Raw genomic sequence first — 23,610 nt, 5'->3', positions numbered from 1 at the left:
ATTAGACACATACAGGTTTCCTCGCGATGTTTTCCTTCACAGCCAAGCACGAGATGAATTATAAACACAAATTAAGCACATTGTGGTGCTTGCCCGGGCTTGAACCCACGATCATCTGTTAAGATATACACGTTCTAACCACTAGGCCACCTCGGCTTTTTTAGTGAAGTAATCGCTTTACTTTATTTATTTATTAAGTATAACATGTATATAATGATGCAGAAAAAATGTCTTATCTTATAGAAATGGAATATGACCACCTAAACTACACTCCGCCGGCGAACACCTGGAAGCCGCACTACCAGAGGATGAACAACGGAGTGTGCGGGCCCGCCCCCGACGCGGCCACGCCCCCCATCCCGCCGCTGCCCAAGCTGCACGCGGCGCCCGCCTCGCCGCTCCCCCGCCCCCCGCCCGCCTCGCCCCCCGCGCCCCCCGCGCCCGCCGCGCCCGCCGCGCCCGCCGACGCCGAGCCGCGCGACGCGGGCCCCGCGCCGTGACGCTGCGGGCTCGTTCTCGTTTCGTAGCCATTTTAACTCAGTATATTTCTAAATTACGAAGAATCTGAACTCATTTTTAGTCATTATTATAACTTTGTTTTAAAATTAAATTATCATTATGCGGTTGTGATTTTACGACTATAAACTATAAACAATATTGGAGTTTTCGCCCAAAATGGAGTAGCTGTCTAGCTACTTTACCATGAGATCCTAAATTAGATTTTTTTTGATTTGAACAATATATTAGTCGGATTAAATTATATTTTGATATGTCTTTTGAAAGCTCCTTTTGGATGAATATATTGTTGGTAAAATAGTTGTATGTTATGTAAATTACTTTACCGATAACGATTTGAGGTGACACAAAAAAAACGAAATGTTATAATAGTTAAAAATGTCTTTACGTCATACATGTATAAGAATTTATATTAAACGGGCAGTTAAACATATCTTTGTTACATTGTAAATATTGTTTCGTTCCGTATTCAAGTACTAGAATTAATTTTAGATATAAATAATGAAATTCAAAATTAATATCGATTATATATTCAACATAACTTACGCCGTTATTCTTTCGGCGAGATTTATTCGACGTTTAAATGTAAACGAACATACGATAATTAAATAGAATAAAATATCTCGTGTGAAGAGTACTTCTTGAGCAAAGTCAATATGTTTATTCTTTTTATAATATTTTTTTACAATATGCTTAATTTGACCATGAAAACAGACAAATTTACACACGACTCTTCGTATCGCGTGGAATATTCCGTAATATTCATAGTTTCGTCTCTACCTCGAAATGTATTAAGATATATTTTTGTTGCCAGACAATTATTTAGTAATAGTGCGTATGGGTTACATAAATTAACGAATCAGTCAGAAAAAGGGCGTTTTTTATTTTTATAATATTAATAAATTTTATTTTGTTTCAAAGCTAAAAAAATGTTATTTTTATCATCTATTTTTGGAATTTTAATAAATTCTCAAATCAAGTATTAAGTCATACAACAATTTTAAGCGATTGCGTACTACAAATTTAGTAATTGTGATTGGTTATCGCATTGTTACGCTTTAATATAATACGGTTCGCATCAGATGATACTGAACATTTTTGTGTTCATCCCCAAATTATTTACAATAAAAGAATCAAAAATAATTATAAAAATCTGTTGATAATCGTATTATTTAAATTATGTAAAAAACATGAAATTTTAGAATAATTATTATAAGTTAAATGAATATCATGGATTGCACCTGTTACATTCCACTGATCACATACTTTAGCTGACAGGTTTTTTTTAATATAAATATTTTTTAAATGTTGTCTATATTGTATAAATTTTATCATTTTATTTTAAAATAATTGCCGAAATTACTTATAATTTATTTTACATGTTTTAATTATGTATTCGTAACAAATTATTTGAATTAAATTCGCTTCTCGTTTTAACACATAACAGTAAATAAAGTTATTATGTTCATTAAATACATCAGTGTAAGAAATACTCAAGAGATAAATCTTGGTTTGGGAGATTACAGTATGTTTTCTTTTAAGCGTTTTAATATTCTTACTTTCAATTCGTAAACGGATAGTATTCAAAATAAGAAGATGAAATAGTTCAAAAATTTATTCTTGTAATGATTCAATAAACACAGTGTAATAAATACGTATTTTTAATTTGTATGTAATAAAAATATTAGATATTGGAATATTATAAGCATTCATAAATATATGTTGTTTTGGGAACAATATAATTATTTGATGAATATAATTTATTCATAAAGTTTAATGTGTTTTATATTGTTTATTATATAATGTTCGTTTCAATAAACATATACGATTCGTCAATAATTTTTGATATAATATATTGTTATACGTAATTTACTATTTAATGCATTTCTGTTAATAATTCGGAATCATTCTATATAAATAATGTCAGTTTAAATATTTGAAAGTGAGTTATTTAATCGTATATTTGCAAGTTTTTATTTTGTTCCCATTGTGTGTGTTTAAGTTATAAGAAGTTGCTCAACACGTGCCAATACGGTAACATCGAATTGTGATTCATACTAGCAGCTTGAGATGGCTTTATCTTGGTTCGAAATTAATATGTACGGTTTAATGTGATCGTATTTCAATTTATTTTACTTAAAATAATTATATTTAACAATAAACAAATTTAATCGAAATATATCGACTTTACTTTTTATAAACGTTGCTGAGCGACTTTAGTTAAACGCGGATTTCTCTCTTTCTGTCAATATTGAGTCGACATTCGAAAGATAAAGACAGAACATTGTTTAACTAATCAGCCGCTTAACAACGTATATAAGTAAGGCCGTACATCTTTATAGTTGATTAGATTGGCGTAATGACTAATATATTTTTTTTAATATTGTGACTCATATAAATGGTATCCCACATTTATAAGCGTTCTCGAATATATTTTATTTTATTCAAAATTTATTATTATTTGTTTTAAATTATCTATGATAAAAGGGATAGCAAAGCTGATCTAAAATATATTTTTTTATAATATTGTATGAAATCGACTAATTATTAAAATAGCAATCAATGTGACATTTTTAAAATATATTGTAAATGACCCGTTATTACGTTTATAGAGGATAGAATGGCTTAACTTGTAACTCGTGTTTTATAATATTTTAAATGTCTCAAACTCTCTTTCTTCCTTCATTGCTTCTGTCTTTATTTTTCACCCTGGCCATTGATTAGTAATATTAGTTCGGCCTATTATCATACATGCCGTTTTCGCATTTAAACATAGAAAGTATATATATGATATAGAAGCCTTTAAAGGATCGATTTCATATTTATTTGGTCTAATTCTAATAAATCATGATTTCTAAAGTATATAAGCACTCCATTTTGTCCCGTCTTGTCATAACCTGACGTTATTATATACTGCCTAAATTGTTGTAATTGATACTAAATCTAGATAAGTAGTACTAAAATATTTGAAATGAGAGTGAGAACGCATTTTAAACGTATTATATTTTCATGATATTCAATAGCGATAGTAATAATTATATTTTATATTCATCATATTAAATTGTACTTTCTTTTAAAAGATCTCATAGTCAGGTATGTAAGTGCGTTCCCACTGTCTTGTTTTAGTAATTTATACATATTTGTAAATTGAGTGTAAGTTTATAGTATACTACTAAATTATTATTTTATTTAAAATTAAAATCAGTTTTTTTTACAATATATTTTAGTATTATATTATAAGCCCAATATTTGTAACATTTTAACCTTTGTGATATAAGAGAGTATGGGGTAGATATATTTAAATAAATAATCTGTACTTGTATTTATACAGAAGTTTTATTTATTTTAAAATTTTAAATTGTATTAGTTATCGAAGCCTACTTTGAATAACTAACGTAATGTAGAACAAATATTGATTCAAGTGTCTCTTCGATCATGGCCCGTGGATACATTGAGTAAATAGTCGCCATTTATTACATATATACCTTAGTAGTAACTGATGCGTATAAATCAATTTCTTGTAATAATTCACGAGTGACAGTTGTGTCTATTAAAAAACAAAAAGTAACTATGAAGTTGTTTGGAATTGTTTTCGCTTCTCTGTGCATACAAGTAAGTATTTTTTTTAAATAATTTCCATTTATAAAGTTAGGGTTACCAAAATAAAAATAAAAAATAATAATTTCAGGTTTCTTCATCACTACTTGATGATTTCCGAAGTGCGGTATTTAACGTCGGAAGTGGTTTTGGTAAATTAGTAACGGATGTCGTAACAGATGTAAAGGATACTATACATTGTACCATATCAGCAGTTGAACAAGTTTTGGTATTAAACGGTCTTTTGGATCAAACTTATAGTTACAATTGTAAAGGTGTAAGCAAACCAATTCAACCACCACCCCCGCCACCGAAAATTCGAGATCAAAGAAGTTTGCTTGATGATTTTCAACGGTTGAAACATTCTAATCGTGCCTTGGTCTATCGTAACTCACCAAGACTATCTATGGAATTGGGAAAGTCTATAGCCAACGTTAATAAAACAATAAACGATATTCTAGGTCACCAAAAAGCCAATAGCAGTTTAAAACTTGTATCTAAGACGATGAAAGAAGAAACTAACCGTTTAACTGAAATAAGTAAAATACTTAAGCAAGAATTGGAACATATATCGAGTAACATCAGACTTAAAATACGAAAATTGCTTTTTGATCGACAAGAATCTAATTTTGAATCGGCTTGGGATGAAATTAAAACATTACACGACATTCAACAGAGAAGTATGAATGACACAGAGATAAGTGAAATACGTAACATTTTAGATAAGGTTGTGGATAAGTTGCATTTAAAATCTGAAAATAAAAAACAATTCGGCCGCTATAATTTAAATGAAATAAGAAAAACACTAGAAAAATATTCTGACAGTAATGAAAAATCCATCCGAAACAATAGCGATAATTTCAGAAACATTACATTTATGAAACCGTCTACAAAAATGCCGCCAAAAATTTTTAAAGACGTTAGCAAAAAAGTATTTAATCAAGAGATAAAAAATACTAAAAGTAATCCATCATATTCAGGGAATTCCCTATTTAATTTAAATCTGAATACATTTGACTATTTTACACCATTTTCGACAACAGATAATAATAGTAAGAAAACCATAGATGACGCTAAGAAAATTATTGAAGACAGCCAACATACAGATAAAGTATTGAATAACTTTTTTAATGAACATCGAGAAACCTCCAGTGTATTTAGTAATCCTGAATTGTATATTAATTGAAACTATATTTCAGTTTAACACGATTATTTAAAACGGTATTAAAAATATGTTTATTATTGGTTAATGTTAAATCTAATTTATTACTTTGTAAATAGCTTCATACGTAAGGTAACGTTTTAATTTGGTTTTGTAGTGCATCCCAATTTACAATGTATATTACAGGTTAATTGGGGTTAGCTCTTTTATCAATTAAAAGTTATTAGTTAAAAATGACGATTCAAAAGCGCAAGTAAGCGCTGCGCCTACTTATGAAAAAGATTTATTATTAAATTACTTTAGATTTTAAATATTACATATCATTAGTCCTGACCGAATTTCGCTTATGGCGACCAATCACAAAGACTAACCGTCAGGAGATGAGGAATGTAATCTTCTACTGTCATCTTCGTAACTTCTATTTTAACTTTTCAAAAACGTCATTGAACTTTAATCAAGACTGGAGCGTTGTGTTTTAGCCAATAAACAAAGAGGCAGCGAGACAAGAAATATTGGACATCTACTTAAGTGATGATATTAAGGCTTAAAATGTAAATGAAAAGGTGATGATGGGGTTTAACGGAAAAGAAATAATTACAGCCACATATCTTATAACGGTTTTATTAACAATATAAATAGATAAATTACAAATTTACTTTTCTACAATTGAGCTGCGCTACTCTACTGCGAGCAGTCCAATGTGCTTATTATAATTTACTCTAGATATACGATGTCATTTTTTCATTCCCGCTGTGGGTCTATATTTTTACTATGCACCGCCATATATGTAGGTACATACATAGGAATCGACTCTTGGATGCATCCACTTAAATATAAATCATTTCAACCAAGTTTATTTTTTAAAGTTAATGCTCATTTTTTAATTTTTAGGATGCAAACAAGATTTGAGTCGATTAATAAGTGACATTAAAATTCTAAAATAATATAAAGTTTGATATAATGTTATAATGATAAGAGATCGCATGAGCATTGAATATAATATATATATGTACATCATCATGTACATATCATAAGTGTATATTCGTCGTACATCTTACGAGTACATAAAACACAAAAGGCTTTTAAACATCAGGTTTTTATTCGATTTTATTTTTGTACATAATTATTTAGTTATCATTTTTAGTTATGCATTGTTTATTTTTCAATTCCTTTTCGAAACATGGCTTTTGTGTGCCTAAAGCGTATTAAAATATTAAATATTAATATTATTACATAATAATTTATTAAAAATAAAAAAGAAAGCCTTGAATTGTCTTGTGACTTGTTCCTTGCTAGTGAGGACTCACAACAGTGCAACATTTTAATTGTAATCTAGACACTCGTTGACAAAATTGAGCAATTATCACCTAAATAAAATCTTTATATTGTACCTACTTATTATCATAAAGATATTTCTTAATTAAAGTGAAAAAAAAATAAGTAAAAATCTAATGTATAAATTACTGGTACAAATATTCATAATTGAATTAGAATATTATGTTATATTATTATGATAATTGATTTATTTCATAAAATAAAAACTAATCAATATTCCTGTTTTGTTAGTATGATTTTTTTGATTCATATTCCCTTATAAGTAATAAAATCGATATATTTAAGTTTTCAATGTACATGTTCTATTCTACGACAAAGATAGTAAGTAAGTTGACACCGCAGAAGAGTTGAAGACATTACGGCTCACGCATTCAATACAATATTACATAATAGTAAAGGTATAACACGTATTTTCTTAATCTAGACGATAAGCATTAAGAAGTAAAAAGAAAATAATGAATAAATTGAGAGTGATTTGTCACTTGAAATTACTTTTAAAGATTCTAATTGTTGATAGTGTTATGACGACTACTGCTATGATATGACTATCTAATAATACGAGTATATTTTTGAACACAGACAGTATTAATTTGGTGGTTTTCGCTTTTACCTTAAATATAAGTATTTTAGCAAACAATTATTCAAAGGACATATAATATATTCTAATAATACGCTATTATAAGCACATTGAATACCATATCTACAAGCTATTTACTTAAACGAGCGACTTTTAAAACATTAATCTTTCAGTGTTATATTAAAATTTAAATTTCTAAAAATAAATAAATTTATTTATGTTTTTATTTTTATAAAATCAAATAGTTACTGTAAAGCATGATACGATATGATCGGAGATATTTTGAAAAAAATAAATAAATCATTTGTTGATGATGCAAAAGCAAGGGTGTAAGTTAATTTATATAATACTACTTTACTATCAAATATGACATTATGGTACTACGGAAGTAAGATATAGATATAAGATAGAAGAGAACTACTACACATATCCTAGAGTGAAATACGTGTCGTGGAATAGAACAGGTGCCGGGCAGGACGGGTGTGCGTTAAGGTCCGATGCTGCGGTGACCGTCAACTTTTATGACTGTAATTTGTTTGTTGTTCGAGCGAACCGTTTTAGTGTATTATATTTTTCCGTATTAATATGTATACCTACATGAAATACATAATAAAAGGTGAAATAAATAACTTACTCGATGATATTGAGCGTGATACATTGATGTCTGTCAACAATAGGCACGTAGGTATACTTTATACCACCAATTTTATCATTCCATTGTATTACAAACAAATTACAGTATAAGATCAGTTGTAGCAACTGTTGTCCATTACGAAGGCGGCGGACATCGGACTAAGGACGATGTGGCGATTTGATTGAAGTGCTTATCTATCGGCACCCGGTCATCGTAGAGTGTGGGAGCCTGCAGGATGATGCCCGCCGTCCCGACTAGGACGGCAAGCGTGAATATCCATAGGAATAGACGATCAAGCACCATTGCCACGTATTTCCAATCTTCTTTAACCTGAAATAGGAGGTTATTATCTTTATTTGGATTTACGATGTTGCCTTAATACTAAATATAAATGTTTGTTCTCTTGTGCTGTTTTTTATTTAAAAGGGGCAAACTAGTAGGAGGCTCCCTTGATGGAAAGTGACTAACACCACCCATGCACCTGCAACACCCGAAGGCTTGTAGGTGCGTTGCCGGCCTAACCTTACGTTGAGAGCATTATCAGTGCCGTCTAAACTCTTGTTTTTTTGTGATTCTTGTATTTTTCTTAAAAACAAGATTTTCACATAATATGTAAATGTATTATATAGAAAAATATACTAGAAAATATTTCCAAAGTATATTTGGCTTTTCAACTAACAAAGAATCAATTTTCTTTTTCTAGTTTTTTAGTCCACAGTATTGCATCCATTCGTATCAACAAACCTTAATTAAATTTTGCGCCAAAACGTGACATACATTTCAAACACTTTCACAATACAATTTACCCAACGAAAAAGGGATCTTATTTCATTGTATGTTTGTTGTTGTTGTATGTTATTAACTTATTTAAATGTAATTTGTTTAACATATAACCAATGCACTATTTTATATCTGTTTAAATTCAAATGTATGTAGGTATAGTTCGTTTTAATTCCACAATAAATTATGCTTCAATAAATTGTAACGAAAGTCGTAAATATGGCTATTTGCCAATTTGTACACATTCTTAAAAGTTAGTATTGGTATTTACTATACTATTTTATATTTTATTATTATACTATTACTATTTTTCATTTTTTGTGTGGGCAATGCTTTTCTACGCCACATATTTAAAAAATGACGATTTGATAATTTCGGTATAAAACGTTTACTTTATTTTTAAAATTATCCTCCATAAGAGTTGAATTTTAGAAATCAGTTATATAGTAATGGTTTTGCTTGCTAACAGAACATACATGGGAAATGTTAGGAATATGTCAAACTAGTTAAAAAGTAGTAAATTGTCTAAGGGATTATCTTAAAATATCTTTAAAATATATAAAAATTCGTAATAACAATACAATAAATGAAAGAATAACGTAACAGCCTGTGAATGTCCCACTGCTGGGCTAAGGCCTCCTCTCCCTTTTTGAGGAGAAGGTTTGGAGCTTATTCCACCACGCTGCTCCAGTTCGGGTTGGTGGAATACACATGTGGCAGAATTTCAGTGAAATTAGACACATGCAGGTTTCCTCACGATGTTTTCCTTCACCGTAAAGCACGAGATAAATTATAATTACAAATTAAGCACGTGAAAATTCAGTGAAAATGAAAGAATAACTTTGTTTATATTTTTAAGCCATACTTTTATATTCTAAGGTTTTTATATGGCTTTAAGTTAGTAATATTAAAATTTTAAAAATATAAAAAATCGTTTGGTCAACCAGCCTCTTGGTAACTATTGGTAAAATTAACATAAATGTGTATTTCGTTAAAATATTATAATTTAATATTAAGTCACGTCTAAATAATTTATTATTATTTATTACTAGCAATTTATTACCATGGATACATTGGATTTAACGGTTTTGCGCTCTGATATTATTTTCAATTTATCGGCTTGTTACAAGCAAATCAGCTTGTAATACGCAATCTCTGCCTAATCAAGTGCTAAATCAAATATTTTTTTATTTAATTGCAAAGTATAAATGACAATTTTTATTAATAGTTAATTATTTATTTTGGTAAGCTTAATTTAATTTTTGTTACATTTTGTCGATTTATTCTATCTCATACAAATATTTACTGGCACTTACATATAAAAAACTATATAATATAGAGGTAATTAGGAAAATTAGTTATTCCTCATAAACAGGCTTTGCTAGAATTTTTTCGAAATATATGTATATAGAAATAGCTTATGGTAACTGACTTTCCTGAGTTCAACAAAAACTTCCAAAGCTAAAGAAATAAAATATATTAAAACAACAAACAAACAATTATGCTTTGTTTTTTCATTAATACAAAGCCTTATCTTACTATTTCTTGTTAATGTATTTTCCATTTGATTTTGACTACAGAAAATCCTGATACAATTTGGCTCTCGCGGTGAAGAATCTACGTGATAACATTTTATTGGAGACTGGCAGCGTTCCAAAAGCATGTATTATGCAACTATTATTCAGGACCATTAACCACCATCGACCATTAACAAATACTTTTAATGTAGGTTTACCGTACTTCCTTTAATGTCTGGAGGGCTTCGCGCCATTAGGTAAAAGGGATCACTCATCATTTATTCTTACATAAATAGTTATACTTTGTTTTGTTATTTGAAGGGCGAATGAGCCAGCGTTACAAGCAACAGGATATAACATCGTAGATATAATTGTTATTAACGAATTGCAAGAAATTACAAAACAAAGTTCGTAGGTCGCATATCACTGTGTGGCCAATTTGCTTGTCTTCCTTTCCATTGTAATATTGTAGACATTCCATTTATTTTATAGACTTTTGATTACATATTTATCATCTACCAATGGATATTTAAATATATTAGTCATTTATTTATATACATTATCATATGCTGAAGTGATATGTTTGTAGAAGTGGAAAGTTTCATATCTATACTGAATTACTATTTAATTTCAATACAAGAGTACTCGTACCTTAGTTGAGTCTTCAAGCATCCTCGTGTGCTCAGCGATGAAGCGAACACAAAAGCAAGTTCGATGCACCTCTGGTGGGCATGCAGAGTGGCTGAAGCCGGGCGGCGGCTCTGGCACGGGACTCAATGCCTCCTCCTCGGGCGCGGCTAACGCACCGCCCTCGCTGGAGCCATGCACCACGCAACTACCCCCGAAACGATTGCTTTCACCCAATCTGCAATATATCTTTCAATTAATTGTCCTGGCTTTTCTAACTGCTGGGCAAGGCATCGTAGTTTGATCGCCTGCGGTATTACTATATTTAATAGATGTACAATATACATGGCTCTGATCTACAGGAAAGTTTTCTTATGTTTTTGTTTGTCGCCATTGAACAGAGTATTTATTATTCCTCTGGGTTACATAAATCGGATAATAAAATAAAATTAAGGCTTTTAATTGCTTTGTATTTACCAATGTTGCAAAAGTATTTTGTTCAAAAGCTGGTCATAACGTTAACAAAAACGAATAAAACTTTTTTAATCATTATTTACTGAAAAATTTTAGCCTGTTACTTTTTAAGAAGAAATGACAAAAATAAAATTTAAATTTGGTTAAAAAGGCGGAGCCTGAAGTTCCAAGTCCAATCCCTAGTAGGGGTAATAAAATGTAAATTCGTTTTTTGTTAGTGCGTAGTTAGGATGTTAGTAGTGCACTTCCGTAATGAAATTTCTCGGAAAGCACGTAAAGCCGTTGGTGGTTGGTTGGAAGTCTTTTATCTACATAATCCATATACATAGTTTTGTAACGTTTTCATTTAAATATAAAATTTAAATGAATTCTTCCTCACATTATAACAAATAAAAGTGGAAGAAACGTGTGCTAGAAATAACACATAAAAAATTTGAAAAAAATTTTTGTTAAAATGTAAAAGCATACATACAATACGATTTTATGAAAGTTATATTTGAATTATAGTTTTTTTTTAATTTGAAAATGGGGATTAACAAAGTGCCGCTTAAAACCTGAACACTATTAGTATAAAATAGGGCCGGGCCGTCCCGCTTATAAAGTGACAGGCTAAAACTTTTCAGAATATAAAGAGGGCTAAAGATTCATTAGCGTTTATTAAAACAGACGATAGAAGACCAGAGCGGCTCGCTTACCGAAAAAGAAAAATGAGCAAAAGATAATCACCATCCATTTTATAGAAAACTTGATATTTTCCTTTCATTCATTTCTCATCTTTCCATCTTTTATTTTTAAGTGTATAATAATAGACAAAGCATATTATGTATTTCCTCCGATAAAGCAATTAATCAACTTTGTCAGCCATTCCCTGAAGGACAATATCTTATCGGGTTATATTGTTCGCGTGAGCTCCTGCTTTGTTTTTCTCGCATAAACTTTTCTCATAACACAACAAACCCTTACCTAACATAAATGTAACTCTGAGTAATGTAATGTCAGTGGTTTATCGTTTCCTTATATATATTACATTTCGCCAGCAGCTTCGCATGAGTATAGAGGGGTGGTGTTTTCTGTACCCCTGACAATGTGTATGCAAAATTTCAAGTTGATCGATTGTGTAGTTAATACGTTAAAGTGTACCAAATAAACTTTATATATGTGTATTACACTCGTACTTACCCCGATTGCACATAAGTCGTGTGTGTAAGGTCTTCCTTGCTGGGCGTGCGTGTGAGGGGGCGTGTGGGCACGGCGGGTGGCGGCCACGCGCCAGGCGCGCAGCAGTCGTCATCCGCGGCCGCCAGCCGGTACGGATACAATGGCCGAGCCGCACCGCCGCAGCGTACCACCATGCCGCATGGCGTGAAGCGCGACCTGAACGAAAGGATAAGTAAGCACAGACTTATTGTATAAGTCGATACTATAAATAGGCAAAAAAAGGAAAATAAGATATATTCTCACTAAATTAATTTAAGTTAAATAAAATGCATACAACAATATGAATATAATTGTAATATTACATAAATAATATTATAGTATACAACTACAACAATTTCGCTATATAAGTACAAGTATATAATTATTGAGTCTATTTAAGTGAATACTTTTGATTATTATTATTCTTCCAGGTAATTAGGAAAAGAGCTATACTCGGCTATTTCTATATATTATACTGCGTCATTTTGGTAAACTTTGAAAATTTGATTCATATTTTCCATTTCATTTTCTAAATAGTTTTTTTAAATATTATATCAATTACATTAGTTATTTGGTTCGTAATCAATAATGAACAAGTAACAAGAACAAAGTTTCGCATTAGTTACTCTTTTGGCTTATATATCACGGTTTAAGATATTTATATTCTATTACATTGCAATAATAAATTGTTTATGTATGTTTCTGCTGAATGTTTCATAATGTTTGTTTAAAGAGGCTGAACCTTATTTAAAGCTCCCTCAGAAAGCTATTTACGTAACGATCTGTGGCCGCAGTGGCAACCGACTTGTCTATTGTATCTCTCGTCATAATAGTAGACGAAATTCTTAATGGAATTACTCGTACAACTGCCATTTATTAGAACACAAATGGTTTTTTCAAATGCGATATATATTTTTTTTATTTACCCAACAATTCCAAAAAAAACACCTCTACGAACGAAAAGTCAAATTACTGATCTTTTTGTTGCTATGCACTCTCTATTTTTGAAATTTCGTAATCGGATAGGACGTTCGATGGAGAAACTTTCCTAGCAACAATAACCCGGACTGGCTTACTGTGTGTGTGTGTGTACTACTGAGAGTTCCTTGACAAAAAAGCCTATAAATTTTATTGTTCCGATATAGTACTGAAGCCCCGGATTCCTTAATTTGGAGACATATTAGATAGTCATTAGACTGATGAAGTAAATTGCAGGCAGAAAAAATATTGCAGAATTGTTCTTAATACAGATAATAATGAATATTAGTAACTGTGTAACCTATTAGCGTAACAATGACTACTGCAGGTTTAAAATAAGAATGCGAAGTTACACATAAACAATCTTTTTTTTTTAATAATTGTTCTATATTTGTTTCGTATTTAATCTTAAAAAATAAATATTTATTTTATATAGTAAAAATAATTTCTTTCATTTTTATTTTCTTAATAAATCAATTCTTGATATTCACTTTAAGATTAGTTACCTAGATTTAAATTAAAATAAATTTGGTCTGTTTTATCTCTAGAATATATTTTATAAAAATTTGTCAAAGTGGGGTTGTTTTAAAACGCGAATGCCTATGTAGGTTATATTTAAGCCTAAACTTTTAGTGAACAAAAAACGCCGACAATAGCCTCGAGAGTTGATACATAGTGGGAGGGTTCTTTTAATACTTTGTAACGGAATATACACTAAAATATATATCAAAGCTAGTGACCGATATACAATTTTTTTGAAACATCGAAAACTACATATCAAATTATAAATATCGATACAAAATCAGATTAAAATTAAGCTTCAATTAAAAATATCATCGCTTTTTAATGTAACCAACTCTCTTGTACACAATCTATTGGCTAGGCTCAATTAAATTGCCAGGTGTATTAATATATCCTTCTCAAATGTAGAGTTAAATAAGACGACTCCAACGACACTTCATTTGTCAAAATCAGTCAAGACAATTAGGTTACAAAGCGAACCGAACGAAATAGATAGAAATACGTACATATATATTATACTCTCTTTTACTTTTTAGAGTAGTCGGCTAAAAGAGATAGTAAGTTTGTGAGTTGTAAAATCAGTTTAGTTCAATTAAAGTTTTAGCGCTCAACAAAATAGGTTCCGATATCCTACTTTTTTATTCTTTATCTAATATATAATAATCGACTTTTTTATTTATTTATTATCTGATATAAACATCGATTGTAATAAGCTTGATGATTAAATACACATATGAATTAAAGCCTTATGGTATAGTGGCTAGCTTACAAAGCGATTTTGGGTCGATAAAGAGTTACAGTTAGGTATAAGTTTTTTTCTGCCAAGAAGTTCTAAGTAGCAGCCTGGAGTTTCGAAGTTGGTAATGTTTACATCCCCATCAAGCCGTTGCTACTGTGCTGTGCGTGAACTCTCTCCGGTCCTCGCGGATTAGCGCTTCATCGGATAAAGTGTGCGAATAGAGAATGTACTTATGTTTCCGCACACATTTGTGCACTATAATATTACCTAGACTGGTCGCCATGGCGAAAATCGGTCAGTTTACAATATCGCAAAATAGTCAAATAATCGTTAATCATTATATATAATTAAGAATTGTTAAAAGAAAAAAGCCTAAAATAAGTGCCTGCTTTCTATGAATGTGGAACACTGGGTGAAATTTAATGAACCATGATATAATCTGTTACAAAAAAATAAACCTGAATAATGTATTTACATATACAGCTTATATGCTAGATATTGTGATACTTTTCTCCATGAAGTAAAAGTAAGTCTCTGTGATGTAGAAGCGCTTCTTTACATGCTCGCGTTTTAACCAATATTGTAACCATTCTTTATCCTCGGCTACTAAATAACTTGTTAAATAAAACCTAAATTTATTTAATCTTCAAGACTGGTAAGCTGAAGGTGTGACTATGTTTTTTAATATGTCTGTGTCTGCTTGTTACTTATATTCTACTTTTTCTTAAGCAAATGTTGCCTTATTTATTTCTGAGAATGTAGAAGATATTGAAGAACTGCAAATAAAAGTGCTTCACGTGCTGAGGATGGCAATGGAATACGTATTGGAGCCACACCCGATGAGTCAATAGATTGAAAGAACAGAGAACGTAATGGGCGAAATAGGACGTGCGGTGCGATGCACTTCTACAAAAAACAGCCCGCTTCGTATAACTGTTATTAACGCTGGACTTATTACACAAATTGGTTTACAAGAAAAAGAAAATAATCTGGAGTTTATATTCAATAAATTAATTAATATAAAATGATTATTAACTTTTAAATTACAACGTTAAACTATACGACAAAATAACACCGTTAAAAGTAAAAACCGAGTGGTTGCAAAATATAGGTTATGAAATATTATCATAGACTTATATAATTCGATAATAAAGCTGGTGTAAAAAACTTGTTTAATTAATTTGATCGTTGAACTTTGACCGGCAAAACGTTAAAGCAGCTCCAAGCCGAATTTAATTCACATACCTGAAAATTGTGTTAACCCAGCTGGTTTAAGCTTATTACTGTTAAGATGTTGAAGTTTCCCGGTGCGGCGATAAATATTTAAGTTTACCGTACTTCAGTCGCCAGCAACTTGTAATTAACTTGTAGCTGTTAATTTTGTTATTAGAATTTAGACACAAACAAACTTATATCGCATGTTGTATATGTATTTTTACTATTGTATAATAACAATATTTAAGATTAACATTAATTTTAAACTAGAATAAACATTGATTCATCTTTTTTACACGCAAATCATAAATAAATTATTTCGCAACTGTAAAAAAATATAAAAAAAAAACGCAATTGCGATTGAAATAATAAACTCAATTTTGTCTTCAAATAGATAATTGCTTTACGTCAGCTTATAATTGTTTCGTCATTTTAACAAAACTATCTTTTACTTAACAACCTTACTCTACTAATTCTATAAATCTAAGAAGAAAAACCATGCGGGATGATAATAATTTAAGTAATACATGTTATAATTAAATTAATTACGTACGGTATCATTGTATGTGCTACTCATAAAGAATTATTATACAGTAAATGCTGTGTATCATGTAATCATTTGCTCTTTTTACTAAATACAGCAACAGTGTAATTACTATAAATATTAAAAAAGATAAAAATAGATTAATACTAATTATAAATATTTAATATTATAACTTAAATATATTGATTTAATATAATTTTGCCCAACTAAACCAATATAGCTATAAAATATGACGACTTGACTTTCCTGGTGTGCTGGCGAGCATTTGAGCTTTGATCTTTCCTATGTTTTTTTTCGCTTTTATAAGTCATCTGAATATTATTTCAAACATAGACATATGAATGATAAAATATTTTTTAAACATTTCTGAAAGAAACGAAGCGACGGAAGTTCGCATTAAAAATGTGGAGACAACACACAGGCTAAATAAATTACATTTTCAGTAGTTTTTCTTAACATTACCTTTAATCGAACAATTTAGGTTTGTCGCGTAGGCACAACATTCATAATTTGAACATGACCCTCACGGAGTTTTTAACATGCAAATTCAAGTGTGTCGTGGCACTATCAATTGAAAGCGTTTTATGGCAACCATGAGACGACCCATATTTTTCAAATACAAACCATAAGTAACTATTTTGCTCTCAAGCTCAATAAGCATCTAGTTTTCGAAACGCAAGTAGAACTAGTCGTAAAGAAACTTCGTAGTGGCTATGATTTCTATTGCCCGATCGTCTTTTGAAAAATTGTCCACTCAGTTTCAAAAGCACAATGACGTTTTGTTCAACGATTCGATCAAACGGGACAAAAGAATTGGATCGACCGAGGACACTTAACTGTTCTTAAAGTGAAAGGTTATCTTACCTCGTTGTATCGAACTTATACTGTGGTCGTTTCATAAACAGTAGCCGCGGTAAGATGTGTATGAAAACGCGTTTCACCCACGGAGCCATTCTGTGGGTCTGCGGCGATCGGAAATGGACGTTTAGTACCACAACTGTGACGCATATGCTGTAACAAAATGGATGTTGAACTTTTGTTGCTCCTTTCGTGTTTTGGTATATATGTATCTTATGATAACGTAGTTATAAAATAAATTCAATTGAAAGTCTTCCTCATTCCAGAGCTTTTTATTTTTATTTATTCGACACATTGTATAATGCTAAAAATTAAATCTAAGCATTTTAAATGACAACATTTTATCAAACGATTTGATAAGTAACATGTCATAAAATGTCGGAATGCTGGGTAATCTTTCAACTCCCCTTAATTCAATAAAGGAAAGCAATTTACTTGGTGGTAGGGGCTTGTGCAAGCTTGTCTAGGTTTGTTATGTTCCGGTTAAAAGGGTGAGTGAGCCATTCACAGTAAATTTATACAAATATTTTATATATATGTAACAATATTAATCATTATACAAAGAAAAGTGACATACATAAATTTAATACTCGAAATAAAAATAAAATAATCGTTTCATGCTTCCGTCTTAATAAAGTTAATTAATAGCTCGGTAATTAATCGGCTAGGTATAAGCATTTTTAATGAAATTCCACAGTTTATTTGAGTTGGCACATAACAGGCTTCAATTAGTTATAAAAAATAATCTTATTAGTTTACCTATTACTGTTACTGAATAAACGACTATGTCAGACAAAAATGCGTGGACTGAATGATTGCTGGATCTCGTGCAGCAACTCAAACCAAAATATTTTTTATTCAAATAGTGTATATAATTCATACAAATTTGTATTTTTGTAAAATAAAAGTAACTACCGAGTTTCTTGCTGGTTCTTCTCGGTAGAATCCACATTTCGAACCGGTGGTAGCACTTGACGATTCATAAGTACTTTTATGCCTATTTGAATAAAAAATATTTTGATTTGAGTGTAACGACATAATATTCTCAAGATTGGCGGCATTGACGATGCAAAGAATAGTTAAAATTTCTTACGGTGCCAATGTCTATTGGCGGTGGTAACTATTTACCATGAGGCACCCATTTGTCCGTCCCTGTACCTATTTTCATGAAAGTGATATTTATATATTAAATGGAGAATATGTTCGTGTTACATATTAATGATTACAATTTCAACACACTACCAATCTCCATCTGCAGTTTGGCGTAGGAGCCTATCTAAATGGTCGCAGTTAATCAAGATGTATGGCCCTAATCCTACGAGATGTAGGGATAAAATTATGTTCGGGCCGCTCGAATGGCTGAGTAAGCAGTTCACTTATTTACCTTGTATGCGATACGAGGGATATCTTGTTACGACACAACTTGATTGTATTAAGAGTTCTATTAGCGAGTTAATTATTATCAATACAATATTATCATGGGCGCTTAACGTGGATTTGAATTGTAAATAAAGTCTGATTCGAAGTTTATCTTTGTAACACAATCACCGAGATTCAAATCTCTTTGAAAAGATAACTACAGTGAAAGTTGAAAAGGGGCTCGGCGATTATCATTTTCTTTGAGTAGAAAGTTATGCAATCAAATATCTGGTTTAAACGTCCAATTCTAATTTATATGGAAATTCTGCGGCCTGTTAAAGCTCCGAATTCAGCTATCGGTATTTAAATAAGTTTTGTGCGAACACGGTGGAGTTACGTTTGGCGTTGGTATTTTGTTGGCACGCAGCTACTGTCGCGTTAAAATTAAACGAAGCTTTTATTGTGAAAATACTCCGTTAAATTCACGCAATATTAACTTAAGATAAATAATTATTTCATTGGTTATCTATCACGTTTGATATTAAGTCGTCATGACATGATTAGGAATTCATAAGATGTAAAATTTACGCTCAGTTTTGTTAAAGTCCAACTCGTTCTGATGCCCGTTTTGGATTATTTTATTTTCAATTATATTACCATTTGAAGGAAATTACTATTTCTTACATAATAATACCATAACTTCACATATAAATATATGTCAAATATTAGTATTATAGCTAACTACTGTCACTATTATAGCTTTGTTTTGTTACAAGATCATGTCACCTAGTCAACTTCACGCCCGGGTCAAGAATAACAAACCCTAGATTCTACACAATTAACTACTAAAATAAACACTATCTGACAGTGACCCAATTTGCTTGTTATTATTTTTAAAATATTATATTATTATTAAAATGAATTCATTTAATTTAAAGGCAAAGGTGGAAACCTTGTTCAAAATGACAAATGACAACAAATGCCATCGATTCGACTAAGTCCGAAATTGAGGCATACCCATATGTTGCCATAAACAAATATATTGCGTTACGTTATATAACGTCACATATCGCGCATTTAAAAAGCACATAAGACTAAAATTTTGAATCTTTGCGGGATTTTAAAGATTCATGTTTGTTTTAAGTTTAAAACGATTTCAATAATACCCCAATAGAATGTAGAAATTTTACTGACTGCTGGTTCCTATTTCAGAATATATAAGTAAAATACTTACTAAGAAAAATTTATATGCCATGATTTAATTCTGTTCCTTAGTAGGGTTTATCCTATACGTGAAATATTTTTCTTCTGGGGTTTAAATTATGGACATATTCAAATATGTTTCTACAATTCCTCGAATGTGCTCGAACTTACATTACTGGAACGGCCCCGGAGAAAGCAAAACTTCAAATTGAGGAAGATTGCCACCTAACATAGAGAACATTACTCGTCTAGGTCTCAGTTAAGCTTAAAGTCTGCTACAAACTAAGCTAAGCGGTTGGTCGATAGTTAGGGTCTCTACAATTGGCAAAATACACGATTAAGCATCTAAGCGATCTCTAAAACGATTGATAAAGTTTAGTGCCAAAGTGCTCTATTGACCATTTAATATAGAATCTTCAGCGAAGAAATTCTAAATAAAACTTACATACTAATGCTAAAATAGAGTTGCTTAAAAATCATCGCTTGTTCTTTTCATAGGCCTGACGGTGTTTGTGTCTTTGTGTATAATGACTACAGTAGAATACATACTATATAATATATACAACTTAAGAAGCTCCCTTTTCGTAGGTTATTTTTAAATTTAAATATCTGACGATTATTATATTATAGATACACCGTTTGATTATGTATGAAATATCTTACCTTATAGAAACTAATATCATCGCGAAAATAAGATACTTTCCAAGGAGAGGAACGACGAGTGACGTCGGTGGTATGATTTCAACCACCAGCAGGAAGAACACGTGGAGGCTGATGAGAATCGAGATGGAAAGCGTTACCTTTTGAAAAAAAAATTAATATTAAAACACAAGGAAATTACAAATGTTAGCTATTTAAACTTTTTAAAAATTCTAAAAAGAAACACAAATTCGGAGTATTTAGAAGAAGAAAATAAACTTTGAAGAAAATGAAGCCCATAATTTTGTTACATTATACAATTGTATATGATATAAAAGCGTGTCATGACAGAATACATATGTAGGTATTAGAATAACACAAGTTATATAAATTATAAGTAGAAATTTATGTATTTGTTTAATAATAAAATGAAACATTAAATTCTCAACAAAGCCTTTCACGGTTAGCGAGCAAGGAGCGAGACTACATTTAGATTTCTGTTATTATATAACGTTATATACTTATCATGCAAATATTAAAGAAATATGACTGTTTTTTTTAAATATATATTTATCTTATTAAGTACATCTAGAAGTATCTCTATACTTTTAGAGATAGAAATATAAAAACTAAGGCAGAAATATTCAACTAATATTTCACAGATCGCGGAGTGATGTTGTTTTATTTTGTGTTTTTTATATTGCTCACGGTTATAATAATGTATCTTGAGTATTAGAACAATTATTTATCGTGTCGTGTCGTCTCTATTTAAATAAACATCTTAAACCTGGGATACGAAAAAGTAACACAACACAAATGCAAACAAATGGATAGTTCGTCATATTAAAAGATTGAATGTAACTAAACGGAACATTACTAATTAGCATTAGTAGTAGTATTGATTGTCTTACCTTTTCGCCGCTGTCTGAAGGCAAGTAAAAAGTGAGTACGGTGAGAAAAGAGATTCCCATGCAGGGTATGATGATGTTGACGGTGTAGAAAAGGGTTTTTCTTCGCATCGTTATATTGAACGTGATGTCCAAGTAAGGTTCATCGCAGCACGTGTAGAACTTCTCATTTCTGCATAAAAAGTATTTAGTATTTATTAGCGCAAGTTACTTTTTTTTCATTAAGTGTCTCGTTTAATGTATTGGTTAGCATAAAAAGTCGCAGGCCGAACCTCATGCCCAGGTTTTTTTTCGAAAAATTCTTAGGAGTTGTTTGGAGTCCAAAGGTTGACTGATTTATGGTTTTTGTGACTGAAATCGATTAAGACATCACTATTATAAGTTACAAATATCAAAGATTAACCATACGAGAAGAGAGATAAGCGTTAAAGTTAATTTATGCGTAGGTAAACATATCTTGATTAAGATTTTCTTAAGTTCCATTTCATATAATATATGAGATTACACAGAAGTTTATATAAAAGTTGATATACGAATTAATATTCCTCTATATTATTATGTCTAGAAAACGTACATAGTTTTATAAACTTACAGAGTATCCGAGCTATAGCAATCATAAATTTTAGTTGCGGGGTGACCGTAAATTTTATATTTGATGATGAGAAAATAAATACGCATGCAAGAGCAATTTTGTAGAGTGACTCGTAAAAATATTACAAGGAACTTAAAATAAATCCTTAACAGCAAAGTAGACGTTAAAATTTCGAATTTATTACACTAATTACATGTCCTGACGTTAATCTGGTAAAATTAAGATTATAATAATAATTAAAAAAAATATTGTAACGTATAGTAATTATTTAATATAACCTTATTTAGTATAAACTTTCTTACATCTTATCGCATGCCACACGTTTTGTTATAGATTTATTTAAATGTCTTCTATCTCTAAACTTAGTGATTCAAATTACAAAGTGTAACTGGGAATTTATAACAAAAGTTGAAATTAAAATGTTATTTATAAAGATAAATATTTGAACCGTGTGTCGAGCAAATTGAATAAGTTTATAGTTTATTTTTTTCTCATTTTTAAACATAAAAATGGTTACTGTGCCTAGTCAAATCAATATATTTTTATACTAGTTTATAGTATATATTTGGCCACACTTATCTGAAGACATTTTGGAGATGTACAAATCTTTCAAACAAAGTTTTCTTATATCTTATAGTTTTGGCACAGTTCGCTTGGAAGCCGCTTAGACTACCAATTTTCTTTCCGAGTCGGAGATATAATATGAATGTTCCATATCCATCGGATAAATAGTTTTAAGATCAAAAACTTATCTTTTTAGAATATTAGCGTGTTTCAACATAAAATAATATTTACAAAAGTGAGATAAAAGTCGCACTTTTTTATCACACGAAATATTAACAAATCAAGAAATATTTGTTGCTACCTTAATATATTATTTACGATCCGCTGTTATTAATTAAAGTTAGTTTAAGCGTCAATAGCGTGTCCTTACCTAGCCAATGCGCCACCAACCTAGGGAATTAAGATGTTGTGTCCAGCATACTACTACTAAATATTTCTGTTTGGTGGTTTGATAAGGGAATAAATTGTTTTGAAAGAACATTTTTTAATTTTGGAGCTCTGGACACATGTTGGTAAAAAAAATTACTTTTAAGGTCAATTAATTTTGGGTCATTTAAAAGAGTAGTTGATGTGTTTCCGAATATCGTATCGTATCTATAATTTCGGAAATCTTGTGGTGAATCAGTATATCAAAAGTATTAGTCGTTGGCATATTTTCCGAGATCCTGGGTTGAAACCACTAATTGGATCAACGAAAATACTTACTTCTGTCAAGAAATGCTCAGCCTCGCTGTAGCAGCGGAACTTAAAAGTTAACATTGTTAACACTTCACTGACTAAGAAAGCACGTAAATCCGTTGTCAAAGCATTTATACATAAATTAAAGTAAAATTTGTTTTCACTTCTTATAAAGTGCGACGACTATAAATAAGGCAACAATCACACCATTAAAACAGACCACAATCTTGAAATTCTTCTAGAAGCTACGCGGTCTACGTAACGTAGACCGCGTAGCTTCTCAAGCCAAAACGAAGTAGGTTTTAATTTCAAAATATGCAAATCAACGTAATCGAGTTTCAGGTTAAATATATAAATACAAAAAAAAAATCACATAAAAGTAAAATATAATATGT

The 23,610-nt window shown here is 30.7% G+C and overlaps 2 protein-coding genes across 4 annotated transcripts in view; one reads left to right on the top strand and one right to left on the bottom strand.

Moving 5' to 3' along the window:
- The window catches only part of LOC126769260 (protein draper), a 30,689-nt gene extending 26,836 nt beyond the window's left edge, over window positions 1-3,853 (top strand). Inside the window, exon 18 of one of the 2 annotated variants that reach the window (XM_050487921.1) lies at window positions 244-3,853. In XM_050487921.1, coding sequence (XP_050343878.1) covers window positions 244-500 — 257 coding nt within the window. In that variant the 3' untranslated portion in view covers window positions 501-3,853. The remainder of the gene's footprint in view (window positions 1-243) is intronic. The other variant, XM_050487920.1, reaches the window with a different exon arrangement.
- Window positions 3,854-6,851: 2,998 nt separating this feature from the next.
- The window catches only part of LOC126769272 (acetylcholine receptor subunit alpha-like), a 48,595-nt gene continuing 31,836 nt past the window's right edge, over window positions 6,852-23,610 (bottom strand). For both annotated transcript variants that reach the window (XM_050487947.1, XM_050487948.1), the window contains exons 5-10: window positions 21,385-21,553; window positions 20,498-20,634; window positions 17,279-17,425; window positions 12,399-12,593; window positions 10,770-10,983; window positions 6,852-8,151 (exon numbers count right to left, since the gene is read on the bottom strand). In XM_050487947.1, the coding sequence (XP_050343904.1) occupies window positions 7,957-8,151; window positions 10,770-10,983; window positions 12,399-12,593; window positions 17,279-17,425; window positions 20,498-20,634; window positions 21,385-21,553 (1,057 nt within the window). In that variant the 3' untranslated portion in view covers window positions 6,852-7,956. The remainder of the gene's footprint in view (window positions 8,152-10,769; window positions 10,984-12,398; window positions 12,594-17,278; window positions 17,426-20,497; window positions 20,635-21,384; window positions 21,554-23,610) is intronic.

Source organism: Nymphalis io, chromosome 6 (assembly GCF_905147045.1).
Source record: "Nymphalis io chromosome 6, ilAglIoxx1.1, whole genome shotgun sequence".
Classification (NCBI taxonomy): Eukaryota; Metazoa; Arthropoda; class Insecta; order Lepidoptera; family Nymphalidae; genus Nymphalis; species Nymphalis io.
Note: the sequence above shows the minus strand (reverse complement) of the source record. Positions and strands in the feature narration are given on the sequence as shown.